Here is a 27000-nt window from a genome sequence, read left to right as displayed (position 1 = left end):
GCTTTCTTTGCAAATTATGACTTAGTATCTAGGCCTGACCACACATTACCCTTGGACTTACAGTAGAACATATAGCCAGCTGTTTTTGAAAAAAATAAAAAATAAATAAATGGTTAGCAACTAAAAAATCTAAAACCCATTTATGAAATTAATGACAAGATTTAAGACATAACCAAAACACATCATATTTGAATCAGAATTTAAAGTCAAATTGTATATTTTAACAATGTAAGTTACTTCAGATTGTTTTGAAGTTGATTTTAGGCTTGTGTATTTTACATCCTAATAGTTACAATAGGAGGCTACATCATTAAGGTTCTCCCTCTTATTTCATGGAAGTTTTATAGATATATGGGGAAATATGTTGCATAAAGACATGTCTACTTTCCAAAATCATAAATTAAGATGTCAATATGAAACTGTCTTCAAGTGTGTTAAAGTAACAAACTTAATATCCACTCAAACTGAGAAATAGGTGATCTTAGCGATGTAGCTAACCTTTGTAATGGCTGAATTTCAACTCACATTGTGTTTAAATTGAAATCATTTCAGCTGTGTGAAAAAAGTCAGCTTGAGGGGACATCTTTCTGAAAAGATTGCGAAGACTGGCCCATTTATATGATTTCAGAGGAAATCCATTTGACAGATAAGCAACACTGGTGCCCAAGCTACACTAATGCCTTGTGAAGCCAGTTTCATAGATAATCGAGAAGGCTGGAGCGGAAGTCACTGCACATGGTTACTGCAAGGAGTCTAGTAGATTTTCTGACCTCGTTTTAATCAGGGATCATCAGGGATGTGTTGTGTGTTCCTTTGTATCTTGGGCAAATCATAATCTGATGTTCATCTATGACAAAATATACAGCCATGCTAGTGATTTCACTGTAGTGATAAAGCTGGAATAAGTCATGCAATTAAAATAAATCTCAGTTTTATCTTATTTCCAATTCATTCTAATGTGCTGATTAATATTGTTCTCTTTTTTTTTATTTAAGTACAAATAAATACATTTAAGTTTGTTTGATTTGCTAACATAAAATAAAGTTTTTGAATGTGGCAGAGGATTTTTTAGTACTCCATTAAAAGACAGATATTTGTGAATAAAGATATAACAATTAAAAAGACTAAAACCAATACATCTTCTAACCTCTAAGTCACATAATGATCACAGGTCCACCTTTTACTGCTCCTGCTCTTCCATTTTCTCTCATTATAGAAGCCACAAGGAGAACAATAAATCTAGGATTCCTCCCAAAGTCATTTCCCCCACGCAGAGTCAAAGTCCCAGAGTTCCTCACGGCAACATCTTTGACCCAAATCAATCATCATTTTACATGCAAACTTTGTTTATACCCCCACTTATGTAATTTCTTAGAAGAAAAGGAAATCAGCAATTGGGTAAAAAAAAAATAAAAATCTTTATTACTCATTAAAATTTGAAGTGAAACATTTTATATCTCACCAAGGCATTGGGAGTATATGTCAGAATTACAATTCACTGTAAAATTTGACTCATTTGTTTAAATGATCCATGTTTTGCATCCTAAAAAGTGAAAAAAAAAAAAAAATAAATCTTTGGAGCAGACTGCCAAGCATCTGACCAAAAGCACATCAGCCAGAGTTGCACCTCAAAGCACAGTGTGGTCTCTGTTAACCTTGAGTGTGAAGGAAGAAAGAAGGAATATAAAAAGAAAGGCTTATGTTGTAGAGGAGGAACGAATGAAAGGAGTGGGGGGGTCAGAGAAATTCTCCCAACTAGAAAGCACCAAGCATTAAACAATCCCCCTGGGTCAGAGAACGAAACAGATGAATGTCTGGGATTTCTAGAGGTTCAGTCGTAAATATTAATTATTCATTATCTGAGTTGAGAAGAAGAATAGGAAGATTAAACATCTCCTGAGGGGAAACCTAAGGTGGAAAATATTTTTGCAAAGGAAATGTATATTTCCTGATTGTGTGATAATGATAAACTTAACAATTCTTCATTTTAATTACAGATCCACACAATCATGTTTTACTGTTTTCCTCATGAAGCTGATAATATACTTCTACACAGCCTTAGGCACACTAATGTAACAGCTCAAGAAGCACTCGTTCTCATCTCATCCAAATATTCTCAATCCAAGGTGAACTTGTCACATGTAGCACTCTTCATTTCTACACACAGCAAATTCTCAGCTCTTTTATTCCTTAAACTGGGTTTTCTTTCATCTGAGTTTGAGGGACTGAGCCCCCACCAAACAATTCCCCGGCTGAGAAGAATGGGGTTAAGTTTATCCCTTTAAATATTGATTTTAGATGAGTTGCGTTAGCTCTGTTAAGGCAGCAGGACACACTGAAATTGTTTTTAAAAATGCCTTATGTAGTTCCATTTAAGTAGTTTTATTTGAGTCCGATTTTTTAGCCTATATCCAATAATGTTACTTTTAAGGACATGAGATTAGATTTTTTTACATTAAGCATTTAACCAATTCATTGACAGAAGTCCAAAATGAACTTAATCTGAATCGCTCAACTGAGCAAATAATACCTACAATAACTAATACGGCAATTTACATCCAAGGAATAGGTCATTATTATTTTTTGTGAGGAAGAAGAGTCTTTGCTACCTGCCACTGGCATACTGTCTATTGGAATTTAGCTTTATTCAATCACAGAGGAAGTGTTCATATTTACAGAGTATTCATCCGCACATATTGTATTTACTTGATTAAACCTATCCAGAGTGTAAAGCAGGATAAACTTCAAGCCATTGGAAGACAAACAACCGTTGGCACATGCAGAATGGCACTTTGAAGCATCAAATAGTGTCTTCGATTGTGGGTGGAAACTGGAAAACCTCGAGAAATGCCACACATTTATAAACAAAAGACATAAACTCCACACTGAAAGGCAAGTTCTTTCACAGAATGTTAAAATCTGTCTTTGCAGAGATTTTAACATTTAACTTCGAGCTCTGTTTCAAGAGGGTTATTCTTTTCTCTACAACACAGCCTTAGATACCATTTACTTAGAGGTGATGGTAATTATCTAGATGAAATTCACAAAGCTTGATGATGACAGTGATATTGATGGATGTGCAGATCAAAAGGAAATCCTTCTTTGTTTTTGCACTGATTGAGTCAAAAATAGCTACTGTGTGCACTGTCAAAATAAACTTGCTGAGCCAATATAATATGTTTTTAATATGATCTTTTTGTCACCTTTGTTTTAAATACCAATGATTATTGCTTTTGGGGCCATTTTTAACTTAGGTTTACCAGAGTATTCAATGTAAGCTGAGTTTATCACACTTTGTAATGTTTTCATAAATAATTATATACTCAGATGGAGATTGCACCTGTAGGATATATTCCCATGACAAAAGTGATATTTTTATGTTATGACTGTTCTGACATTGTATTTACATTACAGCCTTATATTCTCCCTTCTTTATGTTTTCTTGGCACTTGACTTGCAGTTTCATTTTGCTGTATTTTTCTATTAGGAATGTCTGAATATTTGAATCTAAACTTACCATCCAGAAGAGAGTTGTGTGAGCCAGAGCTTGGAATTGGTCGATGGTAGAGAGGACACTGAGGATCAGACAGGCCAGTACTATGAGGAACCTGTATAGATCAAAGCAGAAAATGTCTTGATTGAAATGTTGTTTATGTTAGAAGTCACTTTCTATATTCCTGTGGGAGCTGTGTCTATAATTAAGCTGAACTGAACCTTCTACACCAATAAAAAAACACTTCTCAAATCAAAGCTCTATGTTGCTTGCAGTCTGTCAGGCAAACATGAATCTCCTCAATCCCTGCTCATATTTATGTCAACATTTCAGATTCTGATCAAAAGTGAAAAGCCTTAACTCAACTTTGGTGTTTAGTTCAAGTATCTGACAAAAAACTGGGGAAACTGCTCTAAAGGGAAAACTGAACTTTTAGAAAATGTATGCACTTAAATGCAAAGAACATGCAGAATGTGTCACATGTGCATATAGTGAATTTTACAACCCACTTACACTATCTCTAAGTACTAAATTACTCTTTAACCAATATCCCTCTTGAGTTGAAAAGTGCTTCAAATGTGACTACAAAAAGATGTTCAAAACCCTTCAAGCTACTTATAATAAAAAAAAGCCACAATTCTTCAAGTAAAGGCTTGAAGCTGCTTTGACACTTCACCACAGAAAGAAGTAGCATCAATATAAATCCAGTTCTGACTCTTAGAGATTACGGATTTAGGGATGAACTTGATTTCATGAGTCTTTTTATGAACATGTTTTTGAGATCTAAATAAAAAGAGCTGTTTTTGAAATTCAAATGTAGTAACTTGCAACCAGAAATGAAAATCAGAATACAGTCTGCTTCCCTGTGTATATCATTTTTCAGAGATTTTCATAAAAGTCAATATGAGGGATCCTTTTCAATTTCAATCGAAGAAGAGGAAGTCAGGCAAGCAGGGTGAACTGCAATATAACTCACGAGTCCATCTCAACTTATTTTCTTGCTCTCATGTGTTTCAACCCATCAAGTAGGGCCAGAGCTCCTGTTTTCATTTAATTTGCTTCAGTTTTGTCTCTGTTATCACCGCTAAATTTGGATGAAGGTGTTTCAGCGGTTCAGCTATTTACCAGGTAAAATAGAAAATGAACGTTTTATGAAATTTTGCAGAAAGGTTGACATTGAAGGAAGGACAAACTCATTATTCTGCTGGCAAGAGGTGGTGAGAAATGTGAGGATAAAAGCTTGAACGAAAGTGAATGAAATAGGAGATTGTGAATAAATCCAAAGGCTTGTTTTATTCTTGTGATTCATTGACCTATATAGGAAGCAGCATGCAGTTAACATGGAATTAGAAGTAAATGTGATTTGCATAACAGCCGATAAGAAACGATCTGCCAGATGCTTTTCTTCGTCTATTATTGACAAGAGTGCAAAAAAATTACTGTAATGACATCATCAATTATTTTTTATACCCATCTAATCTTACTCAAGGTCACAAGGAAGATGGAGCCTATCCTAGCTTTAGGGTTTCCACACATCACTTAAAATGTGGAGTCATCCAATATTTAATGTGTGTCCCATATTTCTGAGTCATAAACACAGGATCTTCTTGGACATCATCTTTACCATATCAACGAGTAGTATAGCTGCATACACTGACTCTCTTAGATACACCTCACCTAGACTCTCTTTGCCTTCAAAAGTGCCTGAGTCCTTTATGGCACAGATTCAACAAAGTGTCAGAGACATTCCACAGTGATTTTAGTACATATTGACTCGATAGCAAAATGCAGTAACTGCAGATTGGTTGCTTGCATATCCCTGATAGGAATGTTCTGTTTCACACCACATTCCAGAGGTATTCTATTGGATTGAGATTTGTTGACTGTGGATGTCATTGGAGTACAGTCAACTTACTATGATGTTCAAGAAATTGGCTTAAGGGCATTTAAGCTTAGACATGAAAGTTAGAAAATTGTCTGGTCTGTCTGACTTTTCAAACAGACCTAAGAAGACACTGTTGCAGTAATCAATGCTACTAAAGAATTCACTATTTGGTTAATTGACTGTGTTCTTCTTATTCTGAAACTAACACAAAGGCAGATATTTCCCAACATCAATTTATTAGTAAGTAATACTACCAGGTCAAAATCACAAGGTTTCTTTTTCACAAGAAACCTGCTTGTGAAAAACAAGGATGTGCAGTACATATTCGCAAAGTGGTTATATAATATATCTGCAATCTAATAGACTTCCCTGCCTTTTTATATCTGCAGCAGTGAACTAGAAACATGCATCACTCAGCAAATACTTGACAGGTCAGAACTTTATTTCAATCTATTTTTTACCTCCTTTCTGTTTGATCATTTCAACACCTGCTTTGTTTGTGGAATAAGAAAAGCTGAAATTTTAAGCATTGTATTTTCTGAACATGTGAGGGGTTGTCTTGTCTACATATATTTAGTGCAATCCTCTCTTAGAATCAGGGGCAGAAATAAAGCACATCACCTTTTAAAAACAGAGGATGCAGTATCTTGTTGTGTTGAGAAACCCCAAAAGAATTGTTAAAGTAATTCTAAACAAAAAAATAAAAAAAATCTTTATGAACCCCAATTTTGACAGAGAAATAGTAGCACAATCCAGAGTTTACTCCATGCTGCAATCTTGAGAGTGTTAAACCCAAAAGAGATTACTAACCTATGATTGATGTGGAAACAGACAAGGGAATTCACAGAATTGAACGTGAGCTTGATTTTTTTATGTATAATGTTTGCTACTGTTTTAGTTGCTGCCTATTTTAATACTTAGTCAAAATTGACTATTCAGTGTTTACAGTAAGCTTTGGACCTCTCGTACTCATTGCTCATTCAGACTGGGGTCTTAGGAAGTAACACTTTTTAACATTATCTTTAGGCAAAATAAATCCCGTATGAATGAAACCCAGTGAAGAGTTTTATTGTAAAAAAAATTAAAAAAAATAAAAATGAAACACTCAGGTTTCACCCTGACATAGCTAAAAAGCTATAAGCTAATGGCACATTATCAGATTCTGTGGATTGTGTTACTTTCAGATGAATATCTCATACTGCTATAAGCTTCAGGATTAATAAAGAGACGATGTAGATTCTCCCTTTGATCCCCATTACTCTTGTTAACCCATATACTAGATAATGGTAATTTACTGAACAAGTAGAATAATCACCATCTCAATGAGTTGCTGCTCTCCAGAGCAGAAAACATGTGGCTGTTATAACACTGCTGAGTTTGGAAATGATGACATTAACTAGATCTACTGCAGAGTCACTCTGTGTTATCACTGCAGAGCAGACGGACATGGATCCTGTGCATAGCTGTGAGCATCCAAATTGTAACGTTTACATTATCCTCTCAGTGCACCTGGATGATATGTGTGAGCGAACCTTAAAATGGTGACAGCTGCAGACTAAATCTACACAATGAAGACTGAAATATCAAGGTAAAAAGTCACAAATGTCGAAATGCCTGCTGAATTACAGTGAGTCAAGTCAAGGAAACAGCTTTAAGACATCTGAGACGCCATTAGTTGAAGGTATAACTAAATTAAATTTCAGGAAATTGGCAGGAAGTAAGAAAAAGCAACAAAAAGGCTTATAAAAGAAAACAATGGAAAGACAATGCATCCAGAAAAGCTTCAATGCAGAACAATGGAGAAGCAAACAATTCAACTTTGTGTCCATCTCATGACACATGGTGATACTTCAAAGTCAAGGAATTTTACCCAGCATCAATTTTTCCTTTTTTTTCTCCATTTAAACATTGACAATATGTCAAATTCAGAAAATGCGTAAATGTTTGCACGTGGAATAGTGTATCTTTAAACCAAAAAGTGAAACTTTCACAAAGCGTGACATTTTATGACATCAATAAGAATTTAGTCCTTTGTCTTGTCTTTGAACATTTCAACTTGTACTAAAGAATCATAAGTAATCACAGAGTTAATCCTATTCGAGTAGACCTGATGGAAAGTATGTGTAGCAACAGTTTTGTTTGCACTACGAAGACCCTTATCACTTCTTGCTACTGCTTCCCGTTTATTGAAGTCCAGCCAGGAATCCAAATGCCCCCCCTCTGTGCTAACACACACACACAGAGTCAAAAACGTGCACACCACACGTCAACACAGATAAAAGACCGAGGAGGGATCTGCTCAGGGCTGCTGGATAACACCACTAAAGCAGATGGTCCTGTCTGAAATGACTAAACATGGAGACAAAACAACACAGTAAAAATGACACTGGAGTCCCCTAAATTCAGTCCCCAGGATGTTGCATATGTAAATGAAAGTATGTTTGTCTTCTGGAAAATGAAAAGTAAAATAGCTGTGATAAATATTTAATCACTGGTCATTGCATGTTTATGTCATTATATGTGTGACAGAAGCAGTGAGAAAAAAATAATAATAATGAAAAGAGACTCAACAGCAGAGGAGTCATTTTGTTATGGCAATAGCTATTTTTTCAGTGAAGCCCTATCTATTTTATTTTATGTCATTTGCAATGATGATAAACATAAACAATCCTGAGCTTTGATTGCGTCAGTATTTATTTAGCAAAGACTTTCTAACTTGTCTTTCTCTCACCACTAACTGCTCTATCCTTCTACAATTTCTTTACCTCAAGACCCTTAGAAAATACAGCCTCTGTCTCTTTTTAGCACCCAAGAGCTTGGTGTAGCAACAGACAAAATAATACAAAGGCTCAGCAGCACAGGCTCCACTGAACTCTAAACAAAAGCTCAAAGCATTCCACCTATCTATTATTGATGGACAGGTTCACTTGCACTATGTTGTACTGTGTGTGTAGGAAAGCATAGAGTGAGAACTGGGGGTTACCCTACTGACCATGTCACTAGACACTATTATGTTTATTCCATCAAGAAATAATTCCTAAATTGATTTAAGGCTGTAACATAGATGGTGTAAATCTTTGTCAAATTATCTGTCCAAAGTGCAGTCAGTATGTAAATAATAGGTAAAACAATGTTGATATTGTGGTTCACTGAAAATGTGAGCATCTGTTGAGTTAAATTGCAGATATTTCGGGGGGAAAGTTTGACAAGGTGTGTAACAACTGGAGCACCTTGAAAAGAGAAAAGAGAAAATCACACAATTGCAGTAAACAATAAAATAAAATACTAACAGTGAGTCAAAATGTGTCTCTAGTAAAGACGGGTAACGCTTTGTGATCTCTTAGTCTTTTTGTTAAATCATTGATGCATGTCTGAACTTCCTCCCTCTGACTGTTTGTCAGAATAAGTGGTTTAGTTTAATAGAGATGAGTCTGGAAAACACTGAGATATCCGTTTTCTTTTAACTCTCCCAGCTGACGCATCTACGCCCAGCATGTGGGGTGAATCCATGCTGCTGCTGACCAAAACATCCCATTTAGCTATTTGTCACTCGCACAGAAACACAAGGAAAAAGTTTTGCTGAAACAAAAAGGAGAACTAAATATGTACAACCATTCTATATTGCAGTGTTGCAATGGATGTTATCTGTTCCATGAAGCTAAATATGTACTTGTGCATATTTACATATTTTATGTACATATACTGTACACAAACAATGTTATTAATAATATTTACCATAATGGAACAGATCCTAAAGCCCAAGTTAAACTGTATCACCAAATGTATGTATATCCAAGTGCAAACACACAAGAAACATTCTGATAAGGCTTTGGGTCACTTTGATGTTTGAGTTCTGGGTCAATGACAAGAACATGGTTTTTCATAGCTGCTGTTCTCTCAAATATTTGCAAAACAAAGTTCTGTACTGAGCCCCAGATACCTACAGTAAGATTTCATATCACAAAACTGCATGCTGATCAATCACTCTCAGAATATCCAGTACATCTGATTATGATCTAGCTACAATTTATATAAGTATTTGCATAGTGCCTTGCTAAATGTTTTTACCATTTGAACTTTACCACGTTTTATCACAAAATATTCTCAGACTCTATGCAACCTTAGTGTATTTTATTGGAATTTTAAAAGATACACATGCAAAGTAATGCATAATTGGGATGTAAAACGAAAGCTATACAATGCCTCAAAATGGTTTTACTAATAAAAATAAAAAATGAAGGAAGCCAAATACAGTGAAATTGTGATAGAAATGTTCAAGTATGGGAATAACTTTAGAATGGCAGAGGTTCACCTTTTAGCAGAACAACCATCTCAAACATATAACTATAAGTGCAAATAGTTTTATAATGGCTTAGTTAAAGTCCACATCTCCTTCCAGTTGAGAAGCCATTGAAAATGTATGTTTCCAGATATTCTAAATCTGTTTAAATGAACTTCAACTGTATTGCAAAGAAGAAAGGGCAAGAATTTAGCCTAGGCCTATGCAAAGCATGGAGTTTCATAAAGTAAGTCAAAAGACTTGAAGTTTTATCTTTGAAATGGGACTCTAAATAATATTGACTCAAATGCATGCTATGCTTTATTCATAAAAAACATTTAAAAACCATGTGTTTCCACATTTCTTTATCTATTTTATCTAATATTTTACAGTTATACAATATTTTGTGTTGAGTTATCATATAAAATTACAAAAATGATGTATTATAGTTTGAGGTGAGACATTGACAAAATGTGGAAAGGTTCAAGATATATAAATGCTTTTGCAAGGTTCCACATGCGGTTTCATATGTTTCTACAGAAAATGTGAATTCAATTGTATTGTCCCTCAAACCAAAGCTGTATTTTCCTGTAATGTCAATTGAAGGGGCCATGAAATATATCCTTTATTTAACTCTGACCTTGTTTCTATCCACAGCCGGCTAACACAAACACATTTGGACATATGAGACGTAGAAATCAGCCATGTAGACCTTTCATCACCACTTTTAGCACAAATGTGCAATTTCATGCTACAACCTGCTGCATCACTCTCACCAACCTTTTACAGTCTCTCACACTACTAAGCATCAACAATCAATACAAAAGCCATTGACATCATATTTGTTTTAGGGGTGCAGGGAAAGGCCAATTTCATTAAACCCTTAGGCCAATAAAGTCATAACATTAGTGAAACAAGAACCTTCCAGTAACATGGCAAAGAATGCTCTCATGAAGAAAGTAGATGAGCTGCAGCAAACAGAAACATTGGACCCTAATAATGTAATGAAACTAGTAGTAATCAGTTTTTCTAAACATAAGAAGATCAAACAAACACAGAATTAAAAACTAACAACTATACACAACAAAAGATTGTTTTTCAAGAAATATCATTTAAAAATGCAGTAATTCAAGGTCTCATGAACAAAGACATTTTTTTTATCTTAATGAGATATAGCTGGTTGAATAAAGGCTACATACATACTTAACTGAACAAAAACAGTGTTTAACCATATAATTTCCGTACTGAAATGCTCTGTGAACTTGCCATTTAAATATGCTGGAGTTGCATTACGTTTGCTCATGTTCCCTTTGAGTCACTCAGATTCTAACCCGCTCCGACAGGCCGCGTTCCTCAGTGTCCCCACCGACACCAGAGGGTCACAGGGTAGCAGGGCGAGACCGGGCCGCTGGCTCCTCCACAGCATGCATCCTGCCAAGTTTAGCTGCCCGCTATCAGTGCCAGCAAGCAGGGATGGACAGCACACATGGGGGTGTGCTAGAAAACCATATCCCACATTCCAAAACCTCTGGCTGGTTACCATCAAATGCATCCAGTTTAAAGCTTGTGAGTTTCATGAAAGTGGATTGCATCAATTCAAAACATAAACAGTGATTTCACTTGATATTTCATCTTTGATGTGCAGAAACTAGAAAGAAAAGAAAAATAACATTGCATCTGGCAGTAAAGATTGTGTGTGTTTTTCAAAGGATCTCTGAATACAATCCAGTAAATTCTCAATGCATCTCTGGAAAATTAAATACAGATTGGTGCTTGGTCAAAAATAAATAAATAAATAACATGATTCCGAATTAAAATGTGTGTAATAGTGTCATCTCAGTGCTCCCAACATTTCATAAATTTTAATGGATCACATTTATTTCCAGCCTAGTCCTTTCATCTTTCCCAGTGGAACCTGGAGATGCATGTCTATCTGATCAGCATTTTTCTTAAATTCAAAAGATGAACAGCTCCTTATTGCAAGACCTTCCAATGCAACACTTGCCAAGTGCAACTAACTGTCTGTTTAATTTGAATCTGTGTGTAATAATCCCACGAAATACCCCGCGAATCCAGAATTTTATACATAAAGAAGATTTGAGGAAAACACTTACACTGTGAAGTGATACATGAAGCACTTCCAGCCAGACGGCCTTTCCAGAAAGTTATACACCCGTCCCTGGATGTAGGCGCGGGTAACAGCTGGGCGAACCCCGGTGCTGTACACTGACATCCGCACAGACATCCGGGGATGAGACAGGTAGGGGTCCAGGTGACCAGGGGAAGCTTCAACACGGGAGCTGCCTTCTCCTTGCATTGTGTCGTTGCTGCCCGCAGCTGTTCCTGATTCATGCCCATTAAATGCGGTTTCAGAGAGCTCCAAATCCGGTGGTCTCTTTCCACGTGCCTCTCCTGAAAACTTCCTGGAGTTCTTCGTGTTCTCCCGGCCGGGAGTAGAAGAAGTAGACATCTCGATCTTCTTTCTTTCTTCTATAGTTTAACTTTTTAACAGTTTTTTTTATTTATTTTATTTTCCGGTCACTGAGTTAAAATGACAAATGTTTGCCCATGTGCGCACACCTTCTGTTACGCGCCTGATCGCACCAAGACGCATAAAACTAGAGGAGGCTATAAACTCTGTTATTAATGCTCTAGATCACAAGGACGTTTTTTTTTTTCTCTTCCTGGAAATAACTTCCCGGTTCTCTGGGTTGTTCAGGAAATGACCGGTCCCAGACTTGAATGGGTGTCCCTTACCTCTTTAGAGCGCTTATCAGCCCGGAGTACTGTCACCAGGCGGTGCGCTGTGAGCCGCCAGCTATTCGGTCATTTGCCAATTGTATGGCTGTACTGTTGAAAAGCAATGCATAAGATGAACTCTAGCCTCTACAAAGAATAAGCATGATGTTTGTAGTAGGCTAAATAAATGAACATTTTAAATTTGCTATTGAACTCACATATTTGTAGAGTTAAATAAACTGGCAAGACTTTTGTAAAATCCCTTAACCTCATTTTAGATATATTTTGTAATCTCTAAAACAGCTTGATAAGGTCAGCTTTCATATTTATTGTATTTAGTTGGAGATCATTATTTGATCACCCTTCTAAACCTAATTTTTCAGAAACACATTCCTCTGCTGACATCACAGAGGGAACAAGGCAACTGACCAGAGTTTTATTTTTGCTATTTTCATCTTATTTATTCTTATTGATCAAATTTCTTCTTCAAATATATTAAGTTCTAAACCCCATGGCTGCAACACGCATTCTGTATTTAAGAACCAGTTATGGATTTTATGATGATTTTGCAGCAATAACATGGAAATGTATTTTTAAAGAAGACTAGAGGACACTGGAATGCCTACATCTCCTTCATCATCAGATCTTTAGCGGTAATTTGTAGCCAATTGCTTGTGAAAATAATAGGGCCTGACTAATGTCTTCCATTTAGATACAGTCTGAAGTCCTCACAATGTTTCTCATACATTGTTTCATACACAGACCCTCCGACCCCCATTTCATCTGATGGAACTGGTTTCATTTCTAGCTTCGTAAAGCAGTATAGCTTTAGTGTATTTAGAGTTAGACCGGAGTGGTATAGCAGCCTCACTTCTGTGATTCTTCCCCAGGTCAGCTGTAACTTACCACTATGAATGGATGAATAACTGAATATAGTGCAAAATGCTTCAGAATCTTTGGGACAAGATGAAGCACTGTACTGGCCATTTACCATACTTATTACCAACCTTTATTTTCAGTATCCATTTACAGAAACAACTGTTTGGTACAATGAACACTATCGGGGGAAATACTCCCTCAAAACACCTTTGAAAAGTTTTTGGAGCACTTTCAGCTTTGTGCCAATATTTGAGAACATGGTCAAATCACTTTGAAGTTGTTTTGATACTTACACGATCTAGTGTACAAGGTGTAACTGAATGCAGCATATACGCATATAGCTGTTGGCACAATCGCCTCCCATCAATGTTATTGTTATTGGGGGAATTGAATAATACAGAATCTTTTAATTTTTTTTCCCAGTATCTGTGATGTTTATATTTGGCTTGCTACTACATGCTACCACATGTATATCTTATTGATAAACCTTTCTTTCCTCATCATCACTGTAGTTTTATGAGAATCCTTAATGTTCCCAAATAGTAGTTCTTAGACATAGTCCTCTCTGTGTAGCTTTGTTTTAGTCTCACTTTTTAAAGTTGGTGACCACAGAGTTTCACACTTAGCTCTGCACCGAAATATTCTGCATGCATACAGGTTTAAAACGACTCATTATTTGTTCATTATGCATGCATACAGAACCTATACACAGTAGGTTATGTATTCTGCACAATAAAGTGCTGCACTGAAAATATTCAGTGTAAACGTGTAGTGTTACAACTTTAATTTCTATTCCAATGTTTTTCAATTCACAACTATAAGTTAAATTTTCTCTAAAACTTTAGAACTATGGAACAGCTTTTGAGTTAAAGTTTTTGACATGATTGAAAGACTACTGTAGATTTAGTTTCCATCTTCTTATCTTCCACACACGGAATTGATCTTGCTGCAAAGAAGCAGAAAGATCAACGTTGTCACAAATGTACAAATAATTTTGTCTATATGGATATGACTTATCATTTTATTACATTTCCTCTTCTTAGCCTGGCTCACATTCAAAAGCAAAAAAATGAATAAACAAAAACTTCAGTTATCAGAGAGGTTAAAAAATGTGATCATATTTTGAGCTAAGTAAACTGATTGTCACAGTTTGCAGAATCGTTTGCCAGATAACAATATTGATAGGCAACAACCCATTGAGGTCAGTTTATCAAGGTTATTGTGTGGATTTCTCCCACTGTGACCTTGGCTCAGGTAGTCTAACGAAGAGGAAACAAGCTCCCCCGGAGCACATTTTAATAGGAGTCGAGTGTCGTCCATGTGATGACAGGATCTGTTGCCAGGTAAGTATTAAGCACCACCCATGCAGACTTTTGCAGCAGAATGCCTTCCATATCATTTGAGATTTTGTCTGTTGTACAGAAAGGGCATTGCTCTTGAAAGTCAGCATTTCTATCACAGCTAAATGATAGAGACAAGGGAAAAGCTACAAAGGTCAACTGGTCAGGGATTAAAAGCTGGAATCTCATTCAATAATTTATAAGCCCATTTGAAAGGTAAACAGTGTAATATTTCTTTTAAAATAATAATACAAAAAAAATTGACAAGAATATTAAGTCAGGGTTTAAAAACATAATTATTTGGTAGGTGTGTTGTAATTGTAATACTGAGCACAAAACACATGTTTTTAGCTATGCGGTTTGTATTCACATTTTATAAAATATTTGGATTTGAGTTTAAGACATCCAGGAGAAATGCAGATGTCCATTTTTCTTGTTACAGCTTATTTCCAAAGCCAAAAACAAGACAGATGAAGATTTTTTTTTCTGTTCCAGGTCTTTTCTCAGTGGGACAAACTTGGAAAACCTCCAAATGGAAATATCCTGAGTCAATGCCCGAAACACCTCAACTGACTCCTTTTGATGAGAACAAGCTCATATTCTTGCCAAATCCTCTGCATGACAAAGCAGAGGCCCCTTTCAGAAATACTGTCCTCAAAACACATAGCCACAAATCCCCTTTTGCAGATATTTTTTATCCATATTATACAAGATGATCTGGTGAGATCACTGGCCCTGTGTGTTTGCAGATTATTCCCATGAGATGAACCAAAGAGTCATTATCTGGAGCTGAGCTGCATTCACCTGAGTAATATATATACAAAAAATGTTGGGCATTTCACTGTTTTATGGTCCCATTTTTGTCCACATCAAGATCTTTTGATCAATGTATTGATGAGAGCAGATGAACACTGGATGATCATCTGGCATGTCTGTTGTTTGCACCCTTGGGTTGTGCTGCTATTGCAGACTTTGCTTTGTCACGACACCACTATTTTTCCTCTTCTTCCTGTCTTAGCCTTACAGCTCACAGTTGTTATGGGTGTGGAACAACTTCCTTCCACTCATGGGGAAGCACAAATATGTTATTGAGGATTCACTTTGATCCCTATATTCTGTATATGACCCTATATGTGACATAAGGAACATATATATACAGTGAATCAAGAGTATGATGTGAAAGGTTTTTTATGCTTACACCAGCCAGCCTTTGCATTTTGTGTACTAAATAGAGGTACTCATGTACAATCATAGAGTCAGACATTTGTGGGACCTTGCCAGTGAGCACCTGGTGATTGGGCTTTGGTTCTTGGGGGATGGCCAGGCTCAGCCTAAAAAAACAACAGGAGGCTTCTAACTGGTCCTGTTCTTCACCGAGAGGAGAATTGCATTTCTGTATCCGTGGAGCCTGGTGGCAGGTCAGGCCTCAACCAGGACCAGTTGTATAAGTATACTAACATTTTCTATTCTTCTTATTTATTTCCTCTCTGATAGATTATAACATTCTTTAGAGTGTTTTTGTATTTAAGATTCTTAAGCTTTATTTTGTTTACACCATCACTCTTGGTTGTTTGAGTTTGCGCTATGCCTTTCCAGTGCAGATGGGCAAACATAGATGCTTTCCACCTTCCTAAAGGACACCAAGAGTTGGAAATGTGATATGAACTTGTATTTACACTGTGTGGTTCAGGTGAGATTATGAGATTCCATATGCCAGCTGAGACTGCAGCTCCTAACTCAGCTTTAGAGTCACCCTCCTGTAACGCCTGGGTTGAAAAAGTAAGGGATTTGTATCAAATGAAAAGATAACATTTATTCAGACTTCCAAAATCTACTTTCAGCCTACGTTGAAGTCCAGCAGAAGCTTTATTCTTGTAAACAATTTTAACAAGTTAGGTTTTTTGTTTATGGTGCCTAACTCTGTCACCTAAATTGGATCCTTATTTTAGGATTGTATGGTGATGCTTATATTGTAAAACGTCATCCTGAGATGTCTAATTTATGGAAAACGTATGTCAATTATTTCTGATGTATGGTTGTTTAAACTTAATAAAATTTAAGTTCTAAAAAACTTAATTCAGCAAAACAATCTTGCACCACTGTCGATGTAAATTGATCGACAGTTGACTCAGTATTAGTTGTATCTTTTAAAATTACAGCACATTTAATGTATTTTTGATTTTATTCATTAATATGCCTTCAGTGTGTAACACAGAACTATTAATAACATGTTTAGAATTCAATTTTAAATTTTACTTAAATAATGTATTTGAATACTTCTCAGCATGAGTTCTGTCCATGAGTTCTGTTAAACTGATCAAAAATAAAATGCTGAGAAAATTTTTAATCATCAGAATGAGGTATCATTAAATGGTCAGTGTCTTTCTTGACAAACATGAAATGAATATGAGACATTAAATCAAGAACTTAAATGGAAGAAGCCCAAGTTCCCAAGATCCAGATAATAAGAATGAATAATTTTTGCAGGACTCTTTTGCCCCACTAGATTAAGTAGCTAAAACATGGATCCACTATGTAAACAATGTATTCCTCCATAAATAGCCTTTTAAATTATGTAGAAGATTTTTTGACAAAATAATCATTGAGCTTGTTTGAAAAAGAAAACAAACAAAACAAAACTGTTAATAAATGATATCAGATTCAGAATCCATTCAAATACAGACAGCAGAAATTGTTTACATTTATTCCATTCACCTCTCATGTTTTCAAAGTCGCCTGCAATCATATCAGTTGTACTTGATTAGAAACTTCAGAAAGCTTCTCTGTATTTTACTTTTCAAAAATGTAAGACATCTTTTTATATTAATTTTATTTATGTTTGAAATTAATACAAATATGTCTGGGTGGATCAATGACATCACAGTGGAAGACACACAGGTATAAAAGCAGGGCAATTGGAGAAAGCAAGTATTAAAAAGATCGATAGAGAAGAACAGGACAATTTTTCTCAGAATTTTAAAAATCAATGTGAGAATGTTTTTATTGATGTATTGATAAACTCCACCAGCCATTAACTTTTAACATGAAAATCTACAACTCTACAGCGCAGTAAGTCTAATTTTAGACTGCACCCATGCTGTCTGAGATAGTAAAATTGTAAATTAGCGTACATATGTTTTAGTAAATGTGAGTAAATGGGATAAAACCTCATTTTCAAGCTAATTAGGCCTTGGAACTCGATGCTCATGTCAGTTCAACGTATTTTTGATTGTGTCTTGACATCTTGGTGTTGTCCAAAAACCATTAAAACACTTTTCTTCCACAAATAATAAATAATAATATTAACAATAATTAATTAATAGTTAATAACATAACATCCATTAATTATTATCAATTAGTAATGGATAATATTAATCACCCCAATATTAATAAATATTAACAGTAACTAACTTGATATTTATATAAGTAAACATAGACATAGTGTGGTGCTGAATCATGTTTGGGTCAGTCACCAGATAATCTTTGTCTCAATAACTTGTCTGTTTACACATTCCTATTTGTTTTGGTAGCCAGTAATTATTTAGAAGCTTTGGACTGCATCATTGAAAAAAAAAAATCTATATATACGCATGTGTTTCTTCCAGCATCCATTTTATCTTGGTTCTCGTTTCGTTGATCCACGAAAGATTGTCTAACATTTTGTAATAACCTCCTGCTGTATAAACTGATTTATGTGTCTTTCAGTTCATTGCCCATTGTCAGATTCTCTGGCTTTCTTGGTTATTTCTTGCCTTCTTTCGTTTCTTTCCTTCTGGTTTGAATCTTATTTCAAATAATCAAGGTCTATTGGCTTCTCAAAACAGATTTTCTTTTTTTCCCAGACTGTGTTTGGATCCTGGAGACTACATTGTATAATAATAACTTGAAGAAAGTATGTCGTCGGTTGCACATCAATATATATTTTTTAAAAAGATTATATCAGCTGACAAGAGATGTTGTCTCAGTTGACTACACAAGGTGGAATACACGACTAACTGAACAGTGGGAAGATGTCGGCCTCATTCTATGAGATCATAAATTTAAGAAGCCAATTCCTCTTCTACAGATTACTATTCTTTTTATCACACCTTTTTCCATTTTTTCTAGTCGACAAACTAAAAAAAGGCTTAAACATCCCTTTAGAAAACATCTAAGTATGTTACAAAAGTCTCCAGCACTCCAAGCCTTTTGTCTCCACTGTGGATGTACATCCTCAATTGTATTTTATAAGAGCTGAAAAACATCTTGAGTCACGGCTACGCTGTAAGTCTCTGTACATATTAGAAAAACACAAGTAAATATTGCATTTGCTTGGATCTATTCCCAGCCAAGAAAAAAACGTACTCTACAATACGTCTTATGCGCTTGTGAGTTTTTACTGCAGAACTGTAGATCTAAGGCTGTGTCAAAATATTCACACTATGGATAGGATAGTTTTATGGAAACAAAAACTATCATAACAACTAACCAAAGCCATGCTGCCTGGGTACAAAATTCTGAAAGCAAAGCTTTCTAATTTCTCAGTGTTTGTTGCTGTTTCTCACACTTGCAGCATGTTTTGCCCTACATAAATATGCTCCCACAGCTTCCGCCTCTCTGTTGTATTGTAAATGAAAGGCTGCCCTCCGAAGGGGCACACGGCATTCGCAGCATGGGGATCACTAGTGCCCTGAGGACTCAACAGCAGCAATTACACTTAACTCCTGGCATTTGAGTGACAAGGGAACCGATTCAGAAATAACCTGTAGCACAGACAAGTGTTAAGTGCTAAAATCTTTGCCTGAGGGAGCTATCAGAGAGCTGGGCCAACGCGACGACCGAGTTGAGCTACTATTTTGAAAAGAAACAACTCTCCTTCAAGCTTTTCAGAGGCTGCAACACATTCAGCAATGTGCTTGCTGAGAAACAACACCCTAACTAGCCGAGACAACAAATCAGCATGCAGTATAGATTCGCCAGTAAATCCCCAGCTGTGAAGGTTTGCTTTTAATGGTAAAGTGTTTTGAAGAGTTCCTTTTAAATTGTATCCTTAATACCTTGATCAAATATTTAGGTCCCTAACTACACAGGGGGTTAGGTTCTTTATTGACATGTGCAATGTATAGCTTCTATTTAAAAGCAAAGCGAAACACATGTTTTAGGACCGGCCTTTAGTAATTCAATAATCAGAATTTAGTAAGTTTGTTTTGAATTTACAAATATCTCAATATTGAAAAGATCTGTTTTATTTTTGTTTGACTCTACTAGATGAGATAATAGTGCCATGGAAATTATTCTCTTCAGTCAAAATTTTATCACAGTATGAAATCTTAATATTTTAAATGTTACCACGGTGTTTATATCTTTCTGCATCAAATGTTTTGCCAATACAATTCCAATTCCAATGATTTCCCTTAGTTCTACATTTTCCGTGATATTACAACGTGCCAGCTTTTGAGTTTCTGATGTGTCTACTAATTTGGACAAAATGTGTCTGTTTTTTGGCTCTGCTTGGGACATTGTGTCAAAACTGACCTTATGAAAATAGCTCTAGAAATAACAACTGACTTCAGAACTCATGCTAAAGGAGGATGAGCTTAGGCCTTTCTTTTAGTTTTCTGGCAGTGAAGCCCTTCTGTCAGATGTATTAGTTGTTTTTATGCCTCAAAGAAGAAACTAATGTTCTCTAGTACAAATAATGCTATGCTCATTAGCTGTAGATTGATTGTAGTGTTACCAGGCTTGGATACGAAACATATGTGTGTCCACAAAGCCTTGTGAAAGTATTTAGACCGGGTATTACAAACACTAACTTCAGTGTATTCTACTGGGATTTGATATAGCTATGTACTCTAATTGCACCCAGTAAGTAAATCATCCTGAGAGTCAGATCTTACCTCGTCTCTTGAAGCCATGGCTCAGGATGCACAGACATAACATTTCAAAAGTAGGCAAATGTTCAATCAAGAGTTGAGGTTTGAATAACTTTGTAAGGTACAGTAGTTTGAAGAGCTGTGTTAATACACGAATATTAAATCATATTTACACTGCATTCAAAAGAAATAAAATTAAAACACATCTTTAGAAACTGAATTAAGAATATATGTCATACCAACATAAAGTAAATGTACTTTATCAAAATTGCAAAACATGATTTGAACAACCCTCAAACAGTAGACAGAGCCTTGCCAAATGTTTACAGGTACTCATTACATCTCGAAGCCCTTTTGTTTCCTCCATACAGTTACAAATGTTGTGTTTGTCACAGCTGCTCCTGTGTCAGCCTCATCCCCAGCTTCCCTTTGTGTGTTTGTTTATGTCTCTTTTTCAGATGCTGACATTTCCCACCTGTCCACCAGCCACCCTCTCTGTTTTCTCTGGCGTTTAGCATGAAGCACAGCTGGTACTTCTATGCTGCTGTGTCTCAATCACTTATTATGTAGTAATCCTAAATACGTCTCAAAATACAACAGTGGTAGCTAATAAAATCACTAATGATCTATTGTTGTTAAATGTCAATGCTATGTCAGTGACATGAAGTGAGCAGAATTTTAAAATTATGTTTTGTGATAAGCTTGAGTTTATTTTGTAAATTTTTTATTGATTTTTCATTAGTATCATATGTTGGTTTCTTTGTGTACGTGTATGCAATCTTTTTCTCTTTTTTAAATAACCTTTCTGATCCTGCGAGATTGCTTCATTTCTGAATCTGATCCTTTAGTAATGGAATCATTCAGCCTTTGTTGTTGTTTTCAGAGAAACAAGGAGAAGCAGAACAGAACTATGATAAAGTCATTACAAGTGTAAACCTGACTGAGCCACATGAAACACTGCTGCACAAACAAAGCCTGATGATGGCGGCGGTTGTCTTGCCTTTTTATTAGACATTCTGAAGCTGAATACAACCCTATAACTTAAACTTGTTGCTGACCAGAGCATCCCCCTCTAGACACAGTTTACCATTTTTCCAAGTGAATACTTTTTTGATGAAAATGTAACATGACATTGACTCATGTTTACTCCAGTGGTCTCTGCAGTTGTTAGATTTCAGGCCAGAAGGCAAACTTTAGAATGCCACACTTTACATTTTATCGAAGAACATCACCTTAAATGTGTGAACGTAATATGAAGGACAGTTAACCCTGCTGTCCTTTGAGATAATTCAGAATTATCTCAAGGTAAAAACTCAAAAGATGGAATTTTTATTTGAATTGTGAGTACAACCTTATTATTGCTGTCATTACTACAGGAAAAGTAATTTAACTGTATAAACATCTTAATCTGGGGTCAACAACCTTTACAAAACAGAGACATTTTTGCCTTTAGTCTAGATAAAGAAATCTCCTTGACAGCCACAATGTCATTTAACATTTTGAGAGACAACCTTTTTAATAAATTGTTATGCAATTTTTAATTGTGGTCATTTTTAAAGAACCATCATTTTATTTCTATGTTTAGCTCTTAAAATAAAGAAAAAATGTAAACCATTTTCAAAAAGAGGATATATATGTTTTCTTCTACGGAACGTTGGAAAACATTCCAATTCTATAGGCATAGAATTTAGATATATATTTTGATTCCATAAAATATATGTCTAAATTTAAAAATTTGTTGGTTCTAAAAATTTTTAGCCAAATTATTAAGAGCTATTGTAGAAGGCCCAAAGAGTGGAGCTATAGGTTGCAAACCATTGCTGTTAATGGTCAATATAGGAGTGTATGTTTGGTCTTGTTTCACAACTCCTATGGAAGCCCAAAAGGCTTCCTTCTTGTGGCAATTCTTTATACTTAATTTAAGAAACTTTGGACAAACAGTGTTGGAAAAAAAAAAGATTTTCTCCTTGACAATTTTTTTTGTTACACTCACATGTTTCAAATAATAATAATAAAAAATAACTTTTAGAACACAGACTCCCATCTAAAATGCTGCAGGCCACACTTGTCTCAACTAAGATCAGTGGTCAACTATAGGAAAAGAAACTGGGTAAAATGGCCCCCAGGAAAGACTTCCAAGGCCAAAACCCCTGCTTATCAAAAATAACTCATACACCTGTTTCACATTTGCAAAAGTTAAACAGTCCTCATGACCCCCATGATTTTGGGAAAATATTACATGGAGTGGTGAGAGTACTTGGACTATGCAACATGACAGTGATCCAAACACACTAATAACATGCTGCAAAGTATCATGTAAAGCCAAAGTTTCATAGGATCAGACCAAAAAATGTTTAATTATTTTGTGTGTTTAAATAAAACATTCCTGCCAAAAAGAGTGGTTTGTAAATCCTTGATGTAAAAGGCTCATGTGAGTTAATGCAAAATGATTTAAAATTGTGTTGCCAACTACAGCTACTTTTTAAGCTGCTATACATAGCTGTTTTCCCCCTGATTATAAAAAAATCAAAATTTAAAAATTGACATATCTAACTATTTACTCGCCATTTTTTTCCTGATTAGATTTTTTGTTTGACCACAACATTTAAGTGTAACAACGTAAGCAAAAACAAAAGTGATTGAGCAAATTATTTTCCGCAACAAGGTGCTACGTTTGTGATGGTAAAATTTTTTCTTCTTTCTACATCTAATATAATTTTAGAAACTCTAAAAGAAAAGAGGTTTTTAAACTCTACAGTGTTTGTGATTGTCATGATGGAACAGTTTTTTGCCAGAGTTAGATTTAGGTTAGTAGTATTGATAAGCAAGAAGGTAAATACTTTTATGCACTGTTTTTCTGAACAGTAAGTATTTTTGCTAGTGAAGCTAAATTAATCATAAAGCAACTTTACAGAATTACTGCATTGATACATTTTTACTTTATAAGGTTTTGCAGGTTTTCTTTTTACTTTTAATTATTGAATAATGATTGGATAAATTCTAATTATGTATTAAAATGTGTGCCCTGAAGACTGTACCATGTATTCTATAGTTACAAGTCTGATGCTGCATTTGCCTTGTGTTGAGGTTTTTGCTTCCCAATTTTTACCCTGACAACAGAAAGAGAGATAAAAGGAGGGACTTTTGTTGCCACTGGCACTTCATGTCGAGTTGGTGAAAAGCAAGCCTATAAATTACAGTAATGTGTTATACAGCCTTGAAAAGAGTTTTCTCATGCATTTAAAGTTTTTGATGGGTGTTATTTGCAACAAAATGTAGATACTTTTTAACCTAAGCCAAGTTTTATCTCAAACTTATTTGAAAAATCCAAGTTTAGAAGGAGTTTACACTTTAAATACATTGTTGCAATGTTAGTGGATGTTTTCCACAAAGAAAACATCCTCTAAGATTGAACAAATTTCAAATATACAAAATATGTAATTTGATAATCGAACTGAATTGAAACATCAGAACAGGTGTGTTCTTTCAGGACTGGTAGTGGCCAGTCACTTGAATGGAACACAGACTAACAGCGGGAAACAAAATCATTTCTTAATTTTCAATCTAATGCAGGTCAAAGCAGGATAAAGATGTACTGCAATATTGTTTCATCAGGCTCAAATGGAAATCAATGAAGGTTGACTCTGTTTTTTTGGTTTCGAATGTGTTTTTAGCCTGGGGATTCTGCACACTGAATGAGGGTTGCAAAGGATACAGCAGCTCTGCCCTTTAGATTCAAGCAAAAGCGAAAACAGCTTCAAGCTGCATTCAGAAAACTCTTTGGAAACAAATAGTCTTGTCATTTCTGGTGTAGAAAAGGAGAGTTAAAAGAAAACAGCTACTGAACAAGTCCACACTAACACAAAAGAGCAAATTTTGTGATGTACATGTTTGAGACACTATTATTATTAACAAGGTTATATGACAAAGTAAATAATCTACATTAAAAACCCAACTTTGCGCGTCATATGCCTCGGCTTTATTAGTTATAGCTTTACATGAATAGGCTTAGTCACTGGTACTTTGTTTATGTGGCCATAGAAAGATAGATCCCATTTTCTTAATGTATTTTCATTACTCATAAATACAGGCACAATAAAATTTGAGATCCCATGACAAATTTCTATTGGCTGTACTGCACATTTGAATAGAGACTGTTTAGAAAGACTCTTGACTGAAAAAGTAATAAAACATTTCTACATGGTGCTACTGTTTGTAAGTGAAGATAATTTCAAAAAGAAATTCTTCAAATTAAATATAAATAGAAATTGTGCTTTCCTATTTGTACTGTTTTTTTTTAATGATGCTCCTCTTTTAGTTTTTCTGTGGTTGTTTTCTTCTCCTTTTTTTTACTTCCTAAACTAAGTTAGTTTTTGATTTTGCTCTGCAATGCTCAAACAAGAACAAGTGCATCACCTTGAGAGAAGACACATATAAAGGGTTGTTTGTTTGTGAATCCCTGCACAAATAATAAAATGTTTGCATCAGAGCAGTGGGTCATTCCACACCAACCTTATTTGATAAAGCTACGCTAAGTCTGAATTGCATGGTCTGTACAGCTGAGACTGTTACAGCTGAAATCAGATGTTTACTTCCAAAAAATATAATTATTCTGTGGATCATTCATGCATCATTTTAAGTTTTCTGCCTCAAGCTTCTCCCAATATTTAAACATTCTGAAAAAAAATTCTAGAAATTTGAGCATTTTTTTTATTTCACAAATAGAAATAATAATTGTAACAATAAACACCCTTAAATAGGAAAAGCTTTTCCTGAATAAATGTCAGACAATGAGGGAGAAATGTTATCTTTTTTTATGAGTGCATTTAAATAACTTTTCTCAGCAATATTTATTTTTTCATATTTTTGACAAAGTAGTATAATATATATTATTGGCAAACATTACATACAAATACTTAAATCTAAAGACTTTTTACACTTAATCCCATCTGATCAAACAGATCTTGCAGAAATTTCAATGAGCACATCTGTGGTAAATCCTGTCACCAGAAGTAACGCTGAATTGTAATACACAGTATGCATTACTGTATCATGTTAGATATTCAAGATGCACTATGACAAAGATTTTAATCCTAATCCTGTTTGCAAGCATCACCCTAAGCATGACACAGATTCCATTGCATTGTGGTTTTGGCACAACTACAAATTAGAGAAGCAATGCCTCATTGACTTTGCAGAGCAAATAGCATGACTCAGGGCATAAGCATGCTCAGTCCTTTGAGTTTTGCATTGTGTGGAAGGTTTTTCTTTTATATCTTGTCTTGTGCTGTAGATTTGGAGTTATGCCGCTCCGTCCTGACATCACAGAGCACTGCCCTGCTCAAGATGAAATAAGTAGGAATGAAAATGTATCTTCAAGCTCAAGAAAGAAAAGTAAGAAATAAAAAAAAGAAAAATAAAACAAATAAATGTGAGAATGACATGTAATGAAACAGGAAAAAGAATTAGTAGACGTGAGTCAGAACTTCACAGTCAGAGATTCACACTGAAGCCAAACACTGACTGCAGCTCACAGTGTTTTTACTAAGACCCCTTTATGTGAATCTGCTAAACTAATTGGATCCAGTCTATAAGTGGATCGCCTGTGACAAACCCTGAGTGAGTCTGTGATAATAGAAGGAGCTACATACAATGTTGTGAATATTTCAAACCCTCTGGGAATCCAATTTTTCTGCTTGTGCAGTTCAGTTCAAGAGCTGCCTGTAAATGTGATCATCATTCTAAAAAACAAATCAGTCCGACCCACAAGCCCTAAAGGGAAACACTGAATGGCTTGGAGAATGAATGATGAAATAGTACAATCAAGACAGAAGCAGAGGAGGAAGTATGTATGGCATTGCTAAATTTAGTTTGATTCCAGTGAATGTTTGTAAGGTAAGAAAGTGTTTCAAATGTAGTTTAGTGTATATTTTGATTTGGAGGGAAAAAAAGACTCTGCAAGTAGGGATGGGCAGAAAAGCAAAGATAATCTATTTAAAAATATAAAGCTGTCAATCGTTGACTGAGGATGGGAAGCAGAGGAAGTGGGCTTCACACACAAAGATACACCTCCATGCTCCATGTCATAAAGGAACCAGATGATATTAGATGGACCTCCACCCATGGTATTGTACTACTAGTTGAAAAAAAAATCATATCTACAACTAAAAAACAAAATTTATAATGCATTTTTCTGATTCTTCTTCCACATTCTCTTTTAATTTCCTATTTTTTTCCCCCTACTACATCTTTCATGCTTTGAAATCTTTAGTTTACTGATCTTTAGGTCACTGATGTGAGCCAGGCCAATTGTGTAGGACCAGATGTTTCCCTGGTCCTAAAAGCTTAAATAAAATGGCTAAACTGCATCCATCATTAGCATGCAGTCAAGCTCTGCTAATGATCCAATATTGCAGCCAGGTGTGCTGAGACAGGGTGACATCTAAAATTTGCAGGACACCAACCCTGGGGTGGAGCTTGAGATCAATGTTCGAGATGATATTCCATCTGCAGAAGGCTAGTCTCTATGATAT

General features: G+C 35.4%; 1 protein-coding gene across 1 annotated transcript in view; it reads right to left on the bottom strand.

Annotated features, from left to right (window-relative positions):
- Window positions 1–12127, bottom strand: part of kcnq1.1 (potassium voltage-gated channel, KQT-like subfamily, member 1.1) — a 52700-nt gene extending 40573 nt beyond the window's left edge. The window contains exons 1-2 of the mRNA XM_055036498.1: window positions 11772–12127; window positions 3518–3608 (exon numbers count right to left, since the gene is read on the bottom strand). Coding sequence (XP_054892473.1) covers window positions 3518–3608; window positions 11772–12127 — 447 coding nt within the window. The remainder of the gene's footprint in view (window positions 1–3517; window positions 3609–11771) is intronic.
- Window positions 12128–27000: the final 14873 nt, after the last annotated feature.

Source organism: Poeciliopsis prolifica, unplaced genomic scaffold (genome assembly GCF_027474105.1).
Source record: "Poeciliopsis prolifica strain line A6 unplaced genomic scaffold, Auburn_PproV2 SCAFFOLD011, whole genome shotgun sequence".
Taxonomy (NCBI): domain Eukaryota; kingdom Metazoa; phylum Chordata; class Actinopteri; order Cyprinodontiformes; family Poeciliidae; genus Poeciliopsis; species Poeciliopsis prolifica.
This window is presented reverse-complemented; position numbering and strand designations above follow the sequence as displayed.